Source organism: Hippoglossus stenolepis, chromosome 10 (assembly GCF_022539355.2).
Source record: "Hippoglossus stenolepis isolate QCI-W04-F060 chromosome 10, HSTE1.2, whole genome shotgun sequence".
NCBI lineage: Eukaryota > Metazoa > Chordata > Actinopteri > Pleuronectiformes > Pleuronectidae > Hippoglossus > Hippoglossus stenolepis.
Genome location: NC_061492.1, coordinates 5,095,640 through 5,115,196, shown reverse-complemented (window position 1 = coordinate 5,115,196; position 19,557 = coordinate 5,095,640). Strand labels below are relative to the sequence as shown.

Genomic DNA, 19,557 nt, shown 5'->3' with positions numbered 1-19,557 from the left:
ATCTACTATCGCAGCTTTAAATATTGCTTGTTATTTAGCAGGATTACACAAAAACTACTTGATGGATTTAGAGGAAACTTGGTGAAATACAATGTATAGTTTAGGGAAGAACACATAACATTTTGGTGCGGAGAGAAGCTGCGCAGCGAGCGTCCAACCTGAGAGGGAGGACCCGAGGGGAATAGATGCGATGAAACATGTTGGCATTTCTCTGCACCTTCGAGTCGGATTCCTCCGTATTATATCCTGTGACTTCCGAGATCGTGATTCCAGCTGCGTGCGGAGGACAGAGAGCGAGCGGGGCTGTTAAACAGGGAGTGACAAACCCTTCCTGAAGCCCTGCCAGGCCACTGCAGGGGTGTGGATGTTCCAGGCCTGACACAGCAGGGACGGTTTGGCCTTCAGCCAGAGAAATATAGAGCGAATCATCGGCGCTGGTGGGAGATCTCCTTTCACCGTATTGGAAGAGAGGTTAAACACGGTCCCCTGATTGATTACAGCACTAAAAAGAGGGGAGTTAATTAAGATGTGATTAGCTGCGTCGATGTAAATATCTTGCAGAATAATTTCTGTTTCTGCTTCATATCTAATTCAGTCAGACACATTTCCTTTGCTTTGGTCTGCTCCCTTTAAAGAGATGCTGCATTGTTTCTTTAAATGTTTGGTTCATTCAAGTTCACGCTGCTCACGTAAGAATGGACGAGGGCCGAGGATTCAAGCATTTCTGCAGCCTGTCATCTCAGCGACATGCAGAACCTCTGATATTTTGGCAGAAAGGAAAAAAGGGGTCAAAACAAACGTGATTCCAGCCTCAGGATCTGCAGCTAAACAAACTGACTCATCTGCAGACTTTGCTTAAATGTACCATCCTTGGCTCACGGCAGATAAGAGCGCATGTGTAAAAACTGCAGGAGTAAAGGCTGAGAGGCTCTAATGAGAAACTCCATATCTTGTGTTTCTGCAGTTTTTCATCTGAGGTCATTTGAAATTGTTTTCCCGATGCCAGACAAAGCTGAAGTGAAGCAGAAGCTGTGAGTTCTCTGAGGTTTGATTGAAGCGAGTTACACTCCTCACATCAGTCGCTCCCTGTTTTCTTCTCTTTTTCTTTTCAGAGTCAAAATGTCTGTGATCTGGCATCAGCTGCGCCCTGAAGAAATGTCCCATAATGCTCAGCGTGCACATTGGCCTCATGTTTTTTATTGAATATGTGGTGTATCGGTCATAGAGAAGAGCTGTAGCATCAGCACCCATCAGTATCAGCTGACGTGTAGCTTTAGCTGCCAGGAGTGACCCTCAGTCGCCTCGACCACAGAACATGTAGCGCTGAAAGGTTTTAGGTTTATTTATAGCATCAAATATGGACGGACAATATGGTGGAAATGTTTAATTGCAACACATGTAATCAGGATCCTAATGTTACAGTTTTTTGTTTATTCCATATGTGTGATTTTATAATGTAAAGTTGTGATGATTACACTCTCTGGATTTTTTTATAAATAAGAATTTAGACACATCTTTATTAAACCTACTACAGTTATCTAAGGCTCCGGTTATGTTGATGTCATCTATGTATAAATGTGTTTTCCATATTTGTCCACAAGCTTTGAAAACTTGCCTCCATTGTCATGGCAACAGCTCCCTCTGATCTTACATTCTAAGCACCGGTTGTTAGGACAAATTAAGACATGTTTACACGTGACCTATAAAAATAAAAAAAAGTCTATCCATAAAAAGATGATGGATAAAATGTTTTATTGTGATTAACCGATTTACACATTCATCAGTTTTTACCGCCCAGGCTCCAGAATTTGATTTGAACATCTGATGCATGGTTCAGCTGTAAATAGACTTTATGCAGAATGAGTCAGAACACGAAGTTCACTCCCCTGGATTCACGTTTGTGTGGTATGAAGGACAAAAATTGTGTTTAAGCAAATAAATGAATGCAGAAATAAATACTTAAATACAAAAATAAAAACTGTTTTGCAATGAAAAAGGTTATTTCTCTTATTTATTTCTACATTTGTTCATTCACTTCTTTACACATTTCTACTTGTATTTCTCTATTTTTGTAAAATAATTAAATAAAAACATATACACAAATAGCCTTTTTCATCGCAAACTGTATTTTTTTTCAATTATTCATGCATTTTATTACCTATTCCTGCATTTATTTCTTTATTTATACTTTTTGTAATTTTTTTGTCCTCCATACTGTGGTAGCTCATCTCAAGTAAACATTGTTTTTTTTGATGATGCATCAGATGTAATAAAGTTGGGTCTCAATTTATGACTAAGAATTAAGATAAATTGAATTTATCACTGTACATATTACTACTGTTATATGAAATCGCATGTTAGTGGAGTAAAAAAAGGGAAACATGATGAATCTATAACACAACGATACAGTTTGTGGAATACATTTTAAATCTTCCATGTGCTACGTGGAATAGAAAAGGCCAAAGCATATTGGACGTGCAGGTCTTCATGCTACATATTCTGCAAGTTGCACTTTTCTGTAATGGTTGGTGTTTTTTTTCTCAGTCAATATTTTTGTGAACATCTATCTGAGAAAGTGCAGTTAATTAAAATCCGGTGATAATCTCACATGAGTCTTTGCTGCTGCGTGTTGACGCTCCCTGACTGTCGGTGTGTGTTCAGTCTGTCGGTCTCCAAGCGGCTGCAGGAAGGATTTTCCTCCATTCAGCCTCGGAGCCCCTCGGATCGCAGCAGTGAAGTTTCTGTTACCTAGCAACCGTCGGTCCAGCTCCTCAGTTTATTTCACTGTGGCAGGCGGAGGGTGGTGGGTGGGTGGGGGGGTGGAGGGGCTCTGTGGACATCAGTAGTGTCGGTGAGACCGAGGGAATCTCCCCAGTCACATCTATGAAATATCAAATCAAATCAAAGGAAAGAAACTGGGTTCATGTTACACGAGGATAAATATAAAATTCTTATTGTATTTTGTGATACCAAACATGTTTTCTGACGCACGTGTCTGTGCATGTTTTGACTCCGTTGGTCATCGGAGAAGAAAATGTCACATCTCAGCTCTGATGTAACCGGCTCACGCTGACGACTCCTCACACGGCCGAGCGTGTGAAAACAAAATGTCACTTCCCTCACGTTAACGTCAGTGACAGGATCTGATGTCCCTTCCTTCCCCCGATCTGTGTCTCCACAGGGAAAAATTACTCAATCAATCCTGCTCGTGATCTCATTATTGGTTTTCCTCCTGGTCGTCTCATTCATCCATTAACAGCCTTGTTCAGTGTGTGTGTGTGTGTGTGTGTGTGTGTGTGTGTGTGTGTGTGTTTGTGTGTGTGTTTGTCGGCCTCATTCCTCCACCCGACATCTTCCTCTTCCTCTGTCCTCTTGTGTTATTTTATTTCCTTTTTCTGTCTCTCCTTCATCATTTCCACCTAATTTTCCCTTTTCAAAATGTCTTTTCATCTCCAGTCTCCATCCACTCTGCAATATTAATACTCTATCACTTCCTTTTACCTTATTTCTGCGGGTTTCTTCCTTTTCCAGTTCATAGTAATTACAGCAAAACATACAATTACCTTCCCTATATGCTTGTTGTTGCTGAATAAGTGTATTCTACTTCCGAAAACAAATGTTTTTTCACTCTTTGGATTCCAGGTGGTCCGGGATCAGATCTCCCACTGTACGGTGAAGCTGCGTCAGACCACGGGGCTGATGGAGTACTGTCTGGAGGTCATCAAGGAGAACGACCCCAGCGGTTTCCTCCAGGTAAGAATCTACTGAAGGCTACAGCCGCCTGGATTTAGGTAGAGGAGGATGCACATGATTCCTAATGCACTAGTTTCCAAACGTTCTCGCTCATCACCCCTTAAAACAAAGTAAACTACAGCTACAACTCTTTGTGGCCAGTTCAACCAAAATGAAAGTCTCCCTGCTGTTACACTTGAATGTATAAAGACTCCATGAATTCACAAGAAAATGCTAAAACTTTAAAATTGGAAAGCAGTTTTCTAGTTTTTTATTTCTTAACCCGTCAAAGCTGCAGTTTTCACACATTTTCCTACTCGTGGGCGGTTTGGAGACATTTCTCCAAGGAAGAAAATTCATGTGGCAGAAAACAGTAAATCACAAGCTGCTAATTTGACTCAGACCCAAATGCATTTAGATAAAACTGAAAAATAACTAAAACCAGATCTGCCATGATACATAGAGTGAAGTTACAGTTTTATCTTTCATCTTTAAACTCAGTTCAATAGTCTGATGGCTGAAACACTTTGGGCTTGTGTGTCTTATGTGTCAGTTGTGTGCTCAACGGTGGGAAGCACAGGACTCATCTGCATGGAGTAGACGTTTTAAAATTAGATTTAAATTATTTATAGATTTATCTGCTTTTTTAGCAACGTGCAAAAATGATTTTATCCATCATGGAAAAATATTTATAGCAGAAGTACACGCTTAGTGTTTGTGTCAAAAAAGTCCAAAATTCCCTGGAAGGAAAAAAACTGCTCTATTTAAACCCAATTAGAGATTATTGTTTTTATATATTGAATTATTTTCGTGTCTGGGGACAAATTTCATGTGTTTGCCTGTTCACCTGTTTTACTTTGGGCCATTTGAGGAGAGTGTCTCAGTTTCCCTTTCAGTTAATTGGAATCATTGAAACTGCACTGAATGAATTTCCCCACTGATTGTATAATTCTGCCTGATTACAAATCAAAACTTTATGCTTTGTTTAAGAGAAGATACTTTGATTTGTCTGTAATCGTCCGTGACAGTATTTGTTATGGGTGAGTAACTGAGTTTGCGGCTGCTCTCAGATCTCGGATGCTTTGATCCGGAGGGTCCACATGACGGAGAGCCAGTGGGGGAAGGGAACCCTCACCCCGAGGATGAACAGCGACTTTGACCTCACTCTGGACAGCGGGCCGCTCCTGCAGACGATCCACCAGCTGGACTTTGTGCAGATGAAAGGTGAGAGTGAGAGAGGGGGGGGTAAACGGGTAGAGACGCGTGAAGGGTATCTAAGAGAGAGAGGGGGAAAGAGGAGGAGGTAGGAAAGTTTAAGTCCCCTTGGGAACTAATGTTCCCTGAGCGTGTTTGAGCGAGACAATATATTCCTGCAGTGGAGTGAAGCAGTTGTTCTCTTTTCAGTATAATATTACTGCAGCGTTTACAATCCTGAAGCTTTGGTTTACTGTAACAAACTTACCAAAGATATTGTTAAACTTTTTAATGTTTACTGTGATATTACTGCATGTTTGATTCCTAAAATCTATTCTGGACACTAATGTTCTTTCTCTTTAACCTGAGTGTCCTCCTCTATCTGTGCCACCAGGCCCCTGGGTTTACAGTGGCCATTTAAAAACAACCTGTTCTTGCATATATGACCTTTTTGAAATCACAACTTATTTTACTGGTAAACATAAGAATTCATTATTAATTGATGTCAGGAGGTGTACTTCATGTAGTTACAGAGTTTTGCATATAAATTGGTCTGCGTTTGTGTATTTTGTAGCAGTTTTAATATCGAAATACTGAAAGTGTTTGATTAAATATTCTATAAATTACTGAAAAAGAGAAAGAGGTTTGCTGTGTTCACCTTTATATGTCTGAAGCTTTTGATTCATGTGTTGAATTATAAACTTACAGGGAAATAAATGGTAAATATCCAACAGGACTTTGTGCAATGCAGAGTCTGTTTGTGTGTTTGTGCCCGTCCATACCTCATTGGGCTCTAACCTGGCCTGGTTTCCCCTCCTCAGTCCCAGCTGCTCCGATGCTCCAGCTAGAGGAATGCTGCACGCAGAACAACAGTGCCACGTTGTCATGGAAACAGCCGCCGCTCTCCACCATCACCGTGGACGGCTACATCCTGGAGCTGGACGACGGGAACGGGGGCCCCTTCAGGGTAGGTGTCCCTCTGTCCCTACGTGCTGGGATTCATTCTTCAACTTTAATTGATGTCACCATGACTTTTCCTTTAAAAAAGGGAACTTTTGTTAGATTTACATTTAGATTAGAAAACAAAAAGTGAAGTAACAGGACCAGTTAGAGTCATAATTCACCTTTAGAACACTGCACCACCTCTACCTCAACAAAGACTCGTTCACTTGGTGCCAGGGAGGACCCCGGCTCAGCCAGGGGGAATGTGAAAGCAGCGCTTTGTCGCTGATTCCCCGGGAGTGGACGCATGGCGGCCGCACCGCGCAGCTCGGAGTGACATGGGAGCGGGTCACGTGACTCGCTGAAGTGAGGCGCTGAGTGACGCACGGTCAGGAGGAAAGATCTGTCGTGCAGCTGTTGGTTGGGATGATCCCACAGGAAGTGTGATCTGGGATCAAAGAGGCGTTCATACCCTCACAGAGGTTCGCCGTGTAATCGATCCTCATCAGACCCTCCCCAGCTTTGTATACACTGAGCCCCCTGCTTTTGTTGCCAGGACAACTTATACCTCCTGAACAATTCCCTCAGTACAATGAGAGAGGATATCTGTGTCTGAACTCTAAACCTGTAAAGAGCAGCTTCCCCCGTACGGTGCAGTCTCATAACAAGCGAGATGTGGCTCCTCTTTTTTTAATTATCTTTTATTTCTTGCTCCTGCTTTCACTGAGAAAATAACGGGTAAGAAAACCAGATGAGATGCTTATCCATGTAACGAGAGAGACTAAACGAAGAGAGACACAACTGGAGTTCCCTAATTCCCACTCTTGAAGCAGAAAATATACTTTGAAAGGAAACATTCCTCACTGGGAAAGAAGGATTTGGGTTGGTTTTGCATAAACCTTTACAAACCACATTTCTAGCATCACTTTAAAGGGTCAGTTCACCACTAAATGTCAATAGTGCAACATTCACAACACCATTCACTGTTTTTAAATACAGGTTAAAAACATATATTGTAGCTCTCATGTACCAAAATGCATTTGTGAGTGGACTAACTTATCCTTAAAGCTCCTGAAAACAACATTAAATATTCCCTACCCACACACACTGGGACGACATTATATCGGCTTTGTGTGGTTCAGTGTAAACAATCAAACTTGACTTAACGAGGAGTCGTCTTAAAGGAAATACAGTGGGATGTCTGTATGAAGGGGTCTAACGTGTAGGAAGCTGATTGAGATCGGCTTTAAAACTGTAAACAGACGACCCGGTCGACTCTGGTGGTTTGTGATGAGGCTGAAATGTGGCTGCAGGTGCTCCTGCCGGACTCGGAGCATCAGCTACACCCTCGCTGTGCAATGTGAGGAGGGGCCAGCAGCTGCGTGTTGAGGCATCCTGTGTTTTAATTTAAGAAAAACAGGCAGTGGCCCTAAGTTAGTTTGCTGCGAGCTGACGGCAGCTGGTTGCAATCTCAATTTCACCCTTTAAGTTGATTATGTGTTCTGCAAAAAAACGTCTGTACGCGCCTTCACCGCTCGCTCTTAATTACAACTGTTCCATGAGAGGGTGATCGTTTACAACCAGGCTGCCTGCAGTCCACCAACTGTATCCGCTCGCTGCTAATTGGTGGGAAGTTTGTGCCAGATTCTGTCGCAGCTTGAGGACATTGTGTAGCAGTTTGCGTGAGATTTACCGCTGAAATGGCGCAGAACATACAAGAGCACATACTGTTTAACGTTAAATGTTGTTGTGTTTATTACGATTGTGTTTCAAAATACAGGTTTTTAGTGTTTTAAAATGTCTAAGTGTTGTTTTTGCCTTCGCCATCTGCCATCCAGTCTGTGCATCTCTTTAATTTCAACTCACTTCATTTTTTTTTTTTTTCATTCCTGCAGTCGAAGCTGAGCTTTGCCAAAACAACTATTTTGTAAAAATTTTGTGGGAAGTTGTCCGTCTCCTCTCCTCTCTGACTCATTGAGGCTCGCCAACGCAGTGCCACGCTGAGCTCGGCGAGTTGTGTCCCTGCGTCTATTTATACTCCAGTGTGGGCTGCCTCGCCCACGCTCAGTTGTACGAACTCACACTCTTCATTTGTTCCACTCACTGCCGAATCCAAACGGTGCATTCCTCCTGAAGCTGGGTCCCAGGGGCAGAACTCTGTGTCTGTTTGGTGTCTTGATCACGCACTTAATGTATCTGCCGGTTTAAGAGGAAATCGCTGTGTCTTTACAGGAAGTCTACGTGGGGACGGAGACCATCTGCACAGTGGACGGGCTTCATTTCAACAGCAAGTACAAGGCCAGAGTGAAGGCCTTCAACGCCAGCGGAGTGGGACAGTACAGCAAGACCCTGATCATGCAGACGTCTGAGAGTACGTTAAGCACCAGCTCCTCCTCCTACTGTACATGACTGTAGCCTATATGAACAAAAATACACTCTCATAGCAGAATTCAGCCATTTAGTATTATTGATCTTGGATTACTCAGTGAGGATTTGAGATAAAATTGTTCTCACACGTAACGTTAGAATCCAGGAAGAGCCAAAAGTCTCAAGGCTGTAAAGTCTGTAAGCTTTCTAGAGCTTCTTCCCCGGCAGGATGAACTCAGCTGGACTCACAAACCAAACTCAAATATTTGTCGTCAAACTATCTACTTACCTACCAACCTACCTACCTACCTACCTACCTACCTACCTACCTACCTACCTACCTCCTACCTACCTACTGACCCACCAACCAAGCAACCTACCTACCTACCAACCAAGCAACCTACCTACCTACCTACCTACTGACCTACCTACCTACCGACCTACCAACCAAGCAACCTACCAACCTACCTACTGACCTACCTACCTACTGACCTACCAACCAAGCAACCTACCTACCTACCAACCTACCTACTGCCTACCTACCTCTACCTACCTACCTACTGACCTACCAACCAAGCAACCTACCTACCTACCTACTGACCTACCTACCTACTTTTGACTTGATAAAAGAATTAATAGCCAAAGTTATTTTTAAATATTAAATATCTGAAAAAAGTAGTTGCTGAGACCTTTAACTCAAAACCACAAATGTGACGGATCACTAAAGTCACTAAGATTCATCCCCAGGGAACTCAAATGAATAACATTTCATGGCAAGAGAACATATCTGTGTGCACAGGGTCCCATGTTCCCTGGACCCCATGTTCCCTGGACCCTGTTCCCTGGGTCCTATGTTCTCTCATTATACTGGGAGGCAGAAAGGGGGAACAGAAACCCCCTTTTATAAGTTCCCACTATAATCCATGAAATACTAAGTTAATATAGAGCTGGGGAACATATTTTTCAGGTTCCCATTATGTGTGATAGGGAAACATGGGACCTTTAGAGCATTGGACCCTGTGAACTGGGACTGACCCCTAATCCATCCTGTAGTTGTTGAGATATTTCATCAAGTGTACAAACAAAGAGAGATAATAAGACAAGATGCTTTTAAAAAGGTCAAGATCACTCATATAAATACACACTAGCAGCTATGAAATCAGATTGTCACTCATCCTCCCTGATTTCAAATGGCTGTCATTCAGAAAATAGCAGCTGTCTAGCAGGTCGTGTTGTCATGTGATCCACAGATATTCATTATGAGAAGTCATACCTGCCACGGCTGCTAATATATAGTTGATGAACCACTTAGTGTTATCAATCATTTTATTGAAGTGTTATTATTTTTTGCATGATACATTTCTGTTGATGTTATGTTGGATTTCACTGAATGAACCCTGATTGTGGTACTGTGCTGTACGTGCGCCAAAAGTGAAGCCAAACCGTCCTGATCGCCCCCTGGTGGCTGGCTGCGCAGGCCATTAATCCTGTCTCCTCCATGTAAGTGGACGGGACATGGACCAAATGAAAAAGTCAAAGGACAAATACATTTTTCTCAGAGATGATTTCTGTCATTTAAGGTCGTTTTTACAAGTTTGGTTTAAATTTGTTATGTTCTGATATAAAACGGCTGAAATTTCATGATGGCGACTTTAGTTTCCAGGATTTTTTGGCTTCATTTCTGAATAGTTGGGAGGAAGTGGAGACACGTCGTCCATCTTTGTTTACAGAAAACAAAGCAACCTAGAATCTGAATAGTTTTCTTGTGTTTTTCACTTGATGAGATCACTGACTCGAGTCTCGGCTCAGTTTCCTTCTTCTCTTGGGAGCCACACATTCATTTTACATCAAAAATAAAAATCCTCCAGAAGATCTTAAGAATAATAAATTGTTGCTGCCAGATTAAAGCCTTGCACCATCTGGAAGTCGACTAAAATCCTCTACATTATTTTTTATTTCATATTTAAAACTATGCATATAGATTTTTTTAATGGGATTTTAAGGACACCATGTCAATCAAACTTACCTGTAACACAAAAAATAACAACAACAATAAGAGCTTCCAAGATGTCAGACGCAAGGTTTTAAGCCAAAAGCAGCAACAGGATGTAAATTCTGTTTTTTAAGAGTGTGTTTGTGCTTTTATAAAACCAGGAACATCCAAGATCAGCAGGTCTGCGTATAATCCAGCCGCGTGTTTGTGTTCTCATTAGTTTAACGCTGCTCCGACTAGAAGCTTGTCCTCCATTAGCGGAGCTGAAAGGCCCAGACAGCCTCCCTACCTAGCACCCAGCAGCTGTCGGGGGCCTGTACAAAGGGATCTAACCACTCAGATGTGTTTGTGCAGAGCGCTGACATTGTTCACCCTGACCAGACTGTGCTTTGATTTTCTCGGTTTTTTATTTCTCAGTGGAGAGAAGGGAGCGTTTCTCTCGATCAGAACGGTCTCTCTCTCTCTCTCTTTGTTTTTTTCCTTGCTGTCTCTGTTCAAGTCTAACCCTGCTTTGTTTTCAGTGCAGTTTTGTTTCTTGGGCTTGTCCTCTCGGTTTTATTTTTTGTCCACTGAGTTAAAACAGCCTCCCTGATGAAACCTGCTTCTTACCCCCTCCGCCCCCTCCCCTCCTGATCCCTCTCCACTGTCTGCTTCAACGCTTCGCTTCGCTCTCCTCCTCCCCTCTTTTTCTTTCTCCCTCCCCCCTCTTCCCTCTTCCCCCCCTCATGTCACATTTCAGCTGGACACCCTCCATGTGATATTCAGTCTATAGGCACAGGTATGGACGGCTCTCATTGCTGACTGTTTCCTCTCTGAACCCCTCCTGGCTATTGGCCGTTCCATCAGTGCAGTCCTCACTCTCAAACCAGCAGGTGGGCAGTTTGCTGCTCTGTGGGCTTCATTTATTAAACCTCTGATACAGGCTTCTAATAAATACCTTTCTTTTATTTCCTGTGGGAAATAAAGCTTTGTAATGAAACTTTACTGCACACGGTGACATCGGTGTAACGACCTGTCCAGTGGAGCCCATATAAAGTGCAAACGCCCGCCTGTCAACCTCCCATGTGTCTCTGTATAGAATTTAAGAGTTAAGAGCTGTGGTGATATAGTTTTTTTTTTTAACCTAACGTCAGACAGTTTGCAAAATGTATCGTTAGCCTTTGATTTAACCTGCTTGGAGTTTTATGTTCTGCAACGGATCATAGAAAAGTTAAACACAGTTCACATCAATTACCATAAAGCATATTTACCATCTGACCCCTGTAGGTGTCATGTTTCTAGCTACCTGGTAACTCTTAAAGTCCAATATTTGTCCTCATGTTACCTCTTATTTTAGTCTACACCAACTTTTCCAGGAAATATGTTTCTTTAGCTGAGAAATGTTCCATTTGACATTTGCTGGTGGGCATTTACTGAACAGTGCGTCTATCAGGGCTCTTCTCTGTGGAAACAGCTTCCTGCTGCAGTCGAAAGTGTCTCCCATGAGAGCGCTGAGTGAAGTCTGAGAGGAAGTTAGAACACTGAGCAGGAACTGCACTGGCAAGACATGTTTCCCTGCTGGTTTGTTACTATGAGTGACAAAAATCACTTTGTTGATGATCCAGGTGATTCACACTCATTTCTTTGTGTTTTGAGTGAGGTAGCCCTTTAAGGTAAAGGACAAAATGTGAAATTATTAACAATGAAAAAACAGGAAAGTTAATTTAGTTTATTTTTCTGATTAACAATCTATTTGGTTTTCATAAACACCACCCACCCTGTTCCAAGCAGGTTAAAACAAATGCCAACAGTTCTTTTCAGGCTGTCTGACACAGGTGTGATTATCATTAAGATTAAGATAATTGGATTAAGTTATATGTTAAGTTATATGTTAAGTTATATGTTAAGTTATATCTTAAGTTATATGTTAAGTTATATCTTAAGTTATATTATATGATGCCAAGGACAATAATCATTATAGTGGTAGTAAATCTCTTCTTCTCTCATCTAGTTATTCCTTTCATTTAGATGCTTTTACAGTGTAACTTCACCTCATCCGACCTCCAACTTCTAGATCCATGCAACCATTGTAGAGTCCATTCAACATGACTGTGGTTCCTGTGTTTGACATTTTATTGATGCTAAACCACAGTGTGTGTGTGTGTTTGTGTAACTGTTCTTGTGCACAGTTGCTTGGTTCACCTTTGACCCAGCCTCCGCTCACCCGGACATCGTCTTCTCCAACGACAACCTGACGGTGTCGTGCAACAGCTACGACGACAGAGTGGTCATGGGCAACTCCGCTTTCTCCCGCGGCGTGCATTACTGGGAGATGACCATCGATCGCTACGACAACCACCCCGACCCGGCCTTCGGGATCGCTCGGGGCGACGTCTTGAAGGATGTGATGCTGGGGAAGGACGACAAGGCCTGGGCCATGTACGTGGACAACAACCGCTCCTGGTTCATGCACAACAATTCACACACCAACAGGTAAAAACAAAGTGAGGTGTGTGAACATAGTAATTTACTGATGTAGATTTAGTTATTTGTAAGAGGTGACATTACTAAAACACAATATTATCATGTATTTTTTTTATATAAGATCTTTATCTTTAATCTAAACAGTAATTCCAGTTGTAGTGGAGTAAAAAGTAAAATATTTCATATTCAAATATTTCAAAAACTAACACGGTGCAGCTGCGGGGTGGGAGGACTTCTACACATACTCCACAGGGTGCTACTGAGAATATCTCTTCTTTAATGTGAGTATCTGTACTTTCTGTGTGACGGTGCAGGACGGATGGCGGCATCAGTAAAGGAGCTACAATAGGAATGCTGCTGGACTTCTCACGCAGGATCCTCATCTTCCTCATCAACGACGAGCAGCAGGGTCCTGTGGCGTTCGAAGGGTTGGAGGGCGTCTATTACCCGGCAATCAGCCTCAACCGAAATGTCCAGGTACAGAATGATGTGACGCACTGTACCGAGCAAAGAAAATACGGGAAGATTCTTTCTCTGTTGACAATTTAACCCCTTGTTAGAAATTCTTAGCAACGCATCCAGTCGTTCTTAAGATAAGACTTGACCTAAGTGCTGGACCGACCGAACATTGTGGGTGTAATAAGTGATCTATTGACAGGCCAGGACTTTTCAAGAGGTTGAAGTTGAGTAAAAAACGTGACATTCTGCTGATGAGACCATTTTCTGACCCACAAAATATATTGTACATTTTCAAAAATTATGATAAATGTATACAATGATTGAAATGACCCGGTTATATTCAAACTTACACTATTGTAAAGCTAAAGGAATAATGATGAAGTTCTACATTTCCACAAAGTTTCAGGCAACGGATTTTGAAAAAGAGTGTTAATCAAAGCAGCAGCAGCAGCAGTGGAGCATCTATCCCATAATTCCACTCATTAGCATCTTTTGTTAGACGTGTTCAGCCTGATAAATGCCCCAGTTTATTTCTGAAGGATATCACACATATCTTTGCAAAGGCTGAGTATTTCTCCCAACTATGAGAAAACTGAACTTCTTTGAGAGATTACTGTATTGTGCAGAATCTAAAACGTTAGATGTAAAAAATGTGACCACATAAACTACGTCAGTTTAATAGAACGTTGCTGCATTCTTTAGAAAAACTATTTGCAATAGAGTATTTTCTATATTTTACATTGTCACACAAACCATATCTAATAACTGTCCGGGTTAATTTATCATAACTGATCAACATGAAAAAAAACCCTGGAGCACTTTTATAGCGAACCCTGGCTCCTTGTACAAAACACTCTCCGAGCCCTGATTGATGCCGCAAGCAAAAACAGTGCCTTTTACTTATAGATCAATAAAGTAGCATAAGTACAGTAATTATGCATTAGAAATGCTTTTGCAAGTTTTACAAATATGGGCTCGGAGGATTAAACCTTGAAAGAGGAAGCTTCAAAGACCTAACAACAGTTAGCAGCTTTGAATTTCATATTGCTCTCGGGCACTTTTCCCATATTAAGCACCGTTTCTGGGTGATGAAAGCAAACTGCCCCCGAGACAAAAACACTCACCGAGGAAACAGCTCCACAGCTCCACAGCTCCACCTGCAGGCAGAGAAATACATTAAACATTTTTAACCATGATTCATTAACCCATATATTTGTATGTAAATGTGTTTTTTCCCGCAGGTCACGCTGCACACTGGTCTACCCATCCCTGATTTCTACACCCCCGGGGAGGTGGATCCGAATGGCTCCGTGTGCTAAAGGCGCACCACCACCCTCCCCATGTTTACCCAGGGGTCCCTCCGCCAGTCAATAACTATAATTCCACCCTCCTCTTCCTCCTCCTCCTCCTCCTCCTCTCGTCCCTCTGACCGACTGACCCCGTGACTCTCTGTAACAGGCCCCATCCAGCACTGAGCCATGCCTTTATCATGCCTGAACCTTGGACACACGGACCATCCGCAGAATACTGTCACAACGGATGGTGCTGTGCCACCTGTACGTTATATTTTAATATGATACAGATGGATGAAGAAGGTGAAATCCTGTTGAGAAATAATCAAACTGATGGATCCGAATTGTTATAATTTGTGTACATTTATTATAAAATGTGGTTAAAGGAGAAATTTGGGGTGAAAAATGCTAATTTGCTTTGAGAGTTAGATGAGAACGTTTATACCACTTTCATGTCTCTACGATAAATATATACCTGCAGCTAGCAGGCCAGTTAAGATTAGCTTAGCACAAAGATTGGAAATAGCTAGACTGTATGTCCAAAGTTCAGAAATACCTCTACCGCTAAAGGTCACTTACTAAAGCGTTATGTGTTAGGTGCAGGTAAGGACAGACACCTTTGGACAGAGCTAGCCATTTCTACGGTGGCCAAGAGAGCTCAAATTCAGAAAACACATGCAAATAGAAAAATACACGTGCAAGTTAGGAAAACAAATTTGCAGTGCGTTGAGCTCTCTCGGCCACCGTATATATTTTCAAATTCCCAAATTCATGCTAAGCTAAACTAAGCCCCTGCCTGCTGCAGCTTCACGTTTATTTTTACAGTGGTGCAAGTGAACGTTTCCTAAATTGTTGAGCATCCCCTTTAAAGGGAGGAGGTTGTTTATGATGTCGTACCAATAACTTTTAGTTCAGTACATTTGTTCCTCACCCCCTTTTCAAAAGCACACACGTACAGACACAGCATCTCCCGCCATCGGTCATCTTCACCAAACGACCACACCAGAGCGAGCATGATGGGTCGTCTCCTCTGCGTGTCGGTGTAAAGGTGTGTGATGGCGTGTGGGCGGGTGGAGACATCGATGCTGCAGCCATTTGATACCTGGACGAGAGCAATAGCCCGACTCTCAGCCGCGTCACCGTCGTACCCTCGTCCGTGTAAATGAGACGCTTTTTCTTTAGTGGCTTAGCTCGTGTGAATCTGTATCGTCTGTAAAGAAAAACATAAAAAACATTGGTGTGTAAAAGGATTCTGGAAGCGAGGCCTTCGTCCGGGAGGGATTTTTTTGGTTTGATGTCTCATGGAAGCAGGACATTGTGTTCGCTGAGGTGATAAAGATGATGACGCTGTTTGAATAAGGTGCTACAGCAGCTCGTTTCGTTCTTTTTTTTACTGTGGGTGACTGAATCCTGCTAGTTTTATAATATTGATATTGAAATGATATATTGCAAAGAGGTGTACAGCTCAATAAGTTATTGGTGTTTTTCGATGGGAATTCCCGATTGTTCCTTTATTTGATGTCGAGTTACTACAGAGAGAATCTTTTTGTCGCTTTAAAAAAAACGTAGTTTGTAAGGTTGTTCTGATAATGAAGAGGTTTCCATGGGAACCGGTTTGTGTCCTACAAAAGCAACAAGTGACGACGCGGGGGGGATTTTTTTGTGTGTGATCACTCTTTGGGCAAAAGTCTCCTCAACTGGCAACAATGTGAGACAAGCAGGAATTTCTTGCTATGAAGCCATGCTAGCAGCTCAGTGGGGCTGAACCCAGGCACAGCGCTAGGCCTACTTTAAGCTAAATGCTAATGCTAACATTAACGGCAGGTACATTATATTGTTTACCATGTTCACCATCCTAGCTCACCATGCTAGCTTCTCAGTGGGGCTGATCCCAGGCCCGGCGGTAGGCCTACTGTACGCTAAATGCTAATGCTAACATGGTAACATGCTCATACTGCCAATCTGCAAATAAATAGCAGGTTCCATTATAATGTTTACTATGTTCACCATCTTGGCTCAACCATGCTAGCAGCTCAGTGAGGCTGTACTCAGGCACAGCCAAATACTTACTTTAAGCTAAATGCTAATGCTAACATATAAAGCAGGTTCATTATAATGTTTACTGTGTTCCTAGCTCACCATGCTAGCAGCTCAGTGAGGGTGTGTACTGGGGCAAAGTGGTACTTTAAGCTAAATGCTAATGCTAGCATAGCAACATTCACCCTCACAATGACATTCTGTTGTGCTGATAAATAGGATCATACAAGTTTGTACAATTAATCCTTAGGATGTAGGAGGATGTGAATATATGTTGCCAAATTTCATCGAATAGTTTTTAGAATATTTTACTCCAAAACACAAATGTAAACCTCATGGTGGCGCTAGAGGGAAACTCAGAGGATCACCAAAGTCATGAGGATTAATTTGCCATGAATGTCTGTATAACGTTTTAGTCCATCACATAAATATTGTGGTCTAACAAGGACTTGTTAGCTCTGACCTGGTGGTGGCGCCATAGGAACAGTCAAGGGTCGAGGAGAAGTCAATTTAGTCGTTGTCAAGACATGTTACTAAAAACCAAACTCTTAAACCCATGATGGCGCTAGACTCAAAATCTGAGGATTCCAAAGTTTTTAGTTTTTAGCTGACGGATCATCCAAAATTTCTTAGTAACGCATCCAGTCGTTCTAAAGATAAGACTTGACCAAAGTGGTGGAGCAGCCTCATCACTGCTGCCACCGTTATTGCCACACAGCTAGCATTAGCATGGCTCAAATCAGTGTTTAAAGGTCCAGTGTGTAAGATTTAGGTGAAAGGGATCTATTGACACAAATTGAATATGAAATAGTACTTGTGATGTTTTCACTAGTGTGTTTCATCTAAATTGTACGAATTGTATGGGGCCTTTATATTGAAGTACTTTATATTTACATCTGGAGCGAGTCCTCTCTACAGAGGCCGCCATGTTTTTTACATTAGTCCCTTAACACCTTTTGAGTTTTTATGACAACTGAAGGCTACCACAGGTTCTCTTCCATGTTTGGAAGGGGAGGGTGAGGTGAGGTGAGGTGAGGGGTGTTCAGCTGCAACATGCAACTTCACCACTAGATGTCACTAAATTCTACACACTGAACCTTTAAGTTAAAATGTTCAGGAGTCAGTCTGAGGGAACTGTTGCCCGTTAAAAAGATGCATAAAAAAAGTTTCCTCTAGCATCGTAGCCCTGGAACCTACAGTACATGTCTAGCATTTACAGAAGGTGCTATCATGTGTTAGAGCTTCATGACTGTGCCTTTCCCCTTCTTCAATACCCAAATAATTTAGGAAACTTTGCTACAAACTAGATTCATTACTTCAGCAGAGTCAACCCTAACATCTGTGATGCCTGACTTCAAATGCTGCTGCACATTTTTTCTATCATAAAAGGGCAAATTTCAACATGTTTGCTATGGATGTGTATAAACCACTGTATCAACGGGGTCATTACAGTCAGGTATAGGTCAAGGTGTGTTTGGTTTCCCTTTTTAAATTCCTCTTTTTTCTCTTCTGCTGATTCACACGGATTGCACCACAAAGCTGCTAAAATGGCTGCACACTGTAAACCTGTGATATTTGCATGTGTGCTTATACAACGAAGAACTAAACTGAGCCACTGCAGCTTTCAGCAAGTTGCACAGCCTTTGGTGCAAGGCTGAATTCAAGCTTCCACTTATGCAACATTTAATTGGAAGTTTTTTTCAAGGTAAGCCTTTTGTCCGACCGTAATTATAAAACGCACACAGCAAAAAGAGCCCGATCAGCAGTCATGCAGACGAGTGCAGCCATTATCACAATATTACACAACCGCAGAATCCAGGACAAATAAACAAACATGACATAATCAAGCAAAAGTTTATTTAAGGTCCATATGTCCAGTATGAGATGATACACACACTTTCTTTGTTCATTTTTAACATAAGGTAAATATTTTTAACGCAATCTCTCTGTGAAACTGTGAACTTCTTTAATTGAAAAATGACAGATGTGTGTGTTTCTGCACTGAACACATGAGGGTGCTGGCATTTAACAAAGTGTGTGATTGTAACAGTTATCATTTCTAAACCAGCCAAACACACTTTAGTGATATTAAAACAGACCCGGGGAAGATTTAAAGTCTCATACAGCCTCGTCAAACTTTTATGAATTACTGTAAACCTACACACAGTCGCTGGGCGACACTGGGTGTTATATCTCCAAATGTACATACGTGTGTGTGTGTGTGTGACGGAGTGTGAACGAGTGTGTGTGTAACTTGCATTATAACCTCATTTAACTCCAAAGTTATTTCTTTTTGCCCTGTCTGATCTGAGGTGGAATGTCATCACTTAATATTATTAGTTACAGTGAAACTGAAATATGTCTATGGAGAATTTTACGAGTATAAAATGAACATTGTTACTGCTTTTATTTTAACACCCTATGATTACTATGATTGTTATAATTATATGTCTATCATGACCATATTACTGCTATTATTATGATTTGAAGTATAATATGCGGCTCTGTGTTTTCTGTATGTGTGAATATTCAATAAATAGGTGTCAACAAGGTCTAATGTTGCCTGGACTATTTATCAGATTTGTCCTTGAATGCTTTAACATTTTATTTCTGCAACAGCAAATTGCAATAAATAAATATACACTAATCAACATAAAAACATCAAGCGTCACAGTGCTCTGCTTAGTGATCGTTGACAAATATAATATCTGACGAGTATGTGTCAAGACACAGATGATCTAGGCGACTTTTCTTTTGAAACATCTCTCTCGTAACATTTCCGGTCATCTCTCTCGATCATAACTAATATAATAAAGACATAATGTTTTTTTTTTATTATCCAAAATCTGTATTTAGTAGAGGCATCTCAGTGGATCATTCCAGCCTTGAGTCTGTGTGTATATAGGTCATCTGGACACTCTCTATATTATGATACTTATTTATAATCCCAGTAGTTCAATGTGAAAACTGACCACAGCACTAGTTCGACATCACGATGTTTTGGGTGAAGATGTCTCCATCTGGGCCTCTGAATGAAATGATAACCTGCACACACACATGCTCCATCTCTCTCTCTCA

At 41.6% G+C, this 19,557-nt stretch overlaps 1 protein-coding gene across 4 annotated transcripts in view; it reads left to right on the top strand.

The window, feature by feature from the left end:
- Positions 1-19,031, top strand: part of trim9 (tripartite motif containing 9) — a 37,465-nt gene extending 18,434 nt beyond the window's left edge. The window contains exons 4-11 of one of the 4 annotated variants that reach the window (XM_035168641.2): positions 3,643-3,753; positions 4,803-4,956; positions 5,748-5,893; positions 8,101-8,239; positions 10,968-11,006; positions 12,397-12,646; positions 13,006-13,168; positions 14,392-19,031. In XM_035168641.2, the coding sequence (XP_035024532.1) occupies positions 3,643-3,753; positions 4,803-4,956; positions 5,748-5,893; positions 8,101-8,239; positions 10,968-11,006; positions 12,397-12,646; positions 13,006-13,168; positions 14,392-14,469 (1,080 nt within the window). In that variant the 3' untranslated portion in view covers positions 14,470-19,031. Of the gene's footprint in view, positions 1-3,642; positions 3,754-4,802; positions 4,957-5,747; positions 5,894-8,100; positions 8,240-10,967; positions 11,007-12,396; positions 12,701-13,005; positions 13,169-14,391 lie in introns of all 4 variants that reach the window. The other 3 variants (XM_035168637.2, XM_035168642.2, XM_035168640.2) reach the window with 3 other exon arrangements.
- The last annotated feature ends 526 nt before the right edge of the window (positions 19,032-19,557 follow it).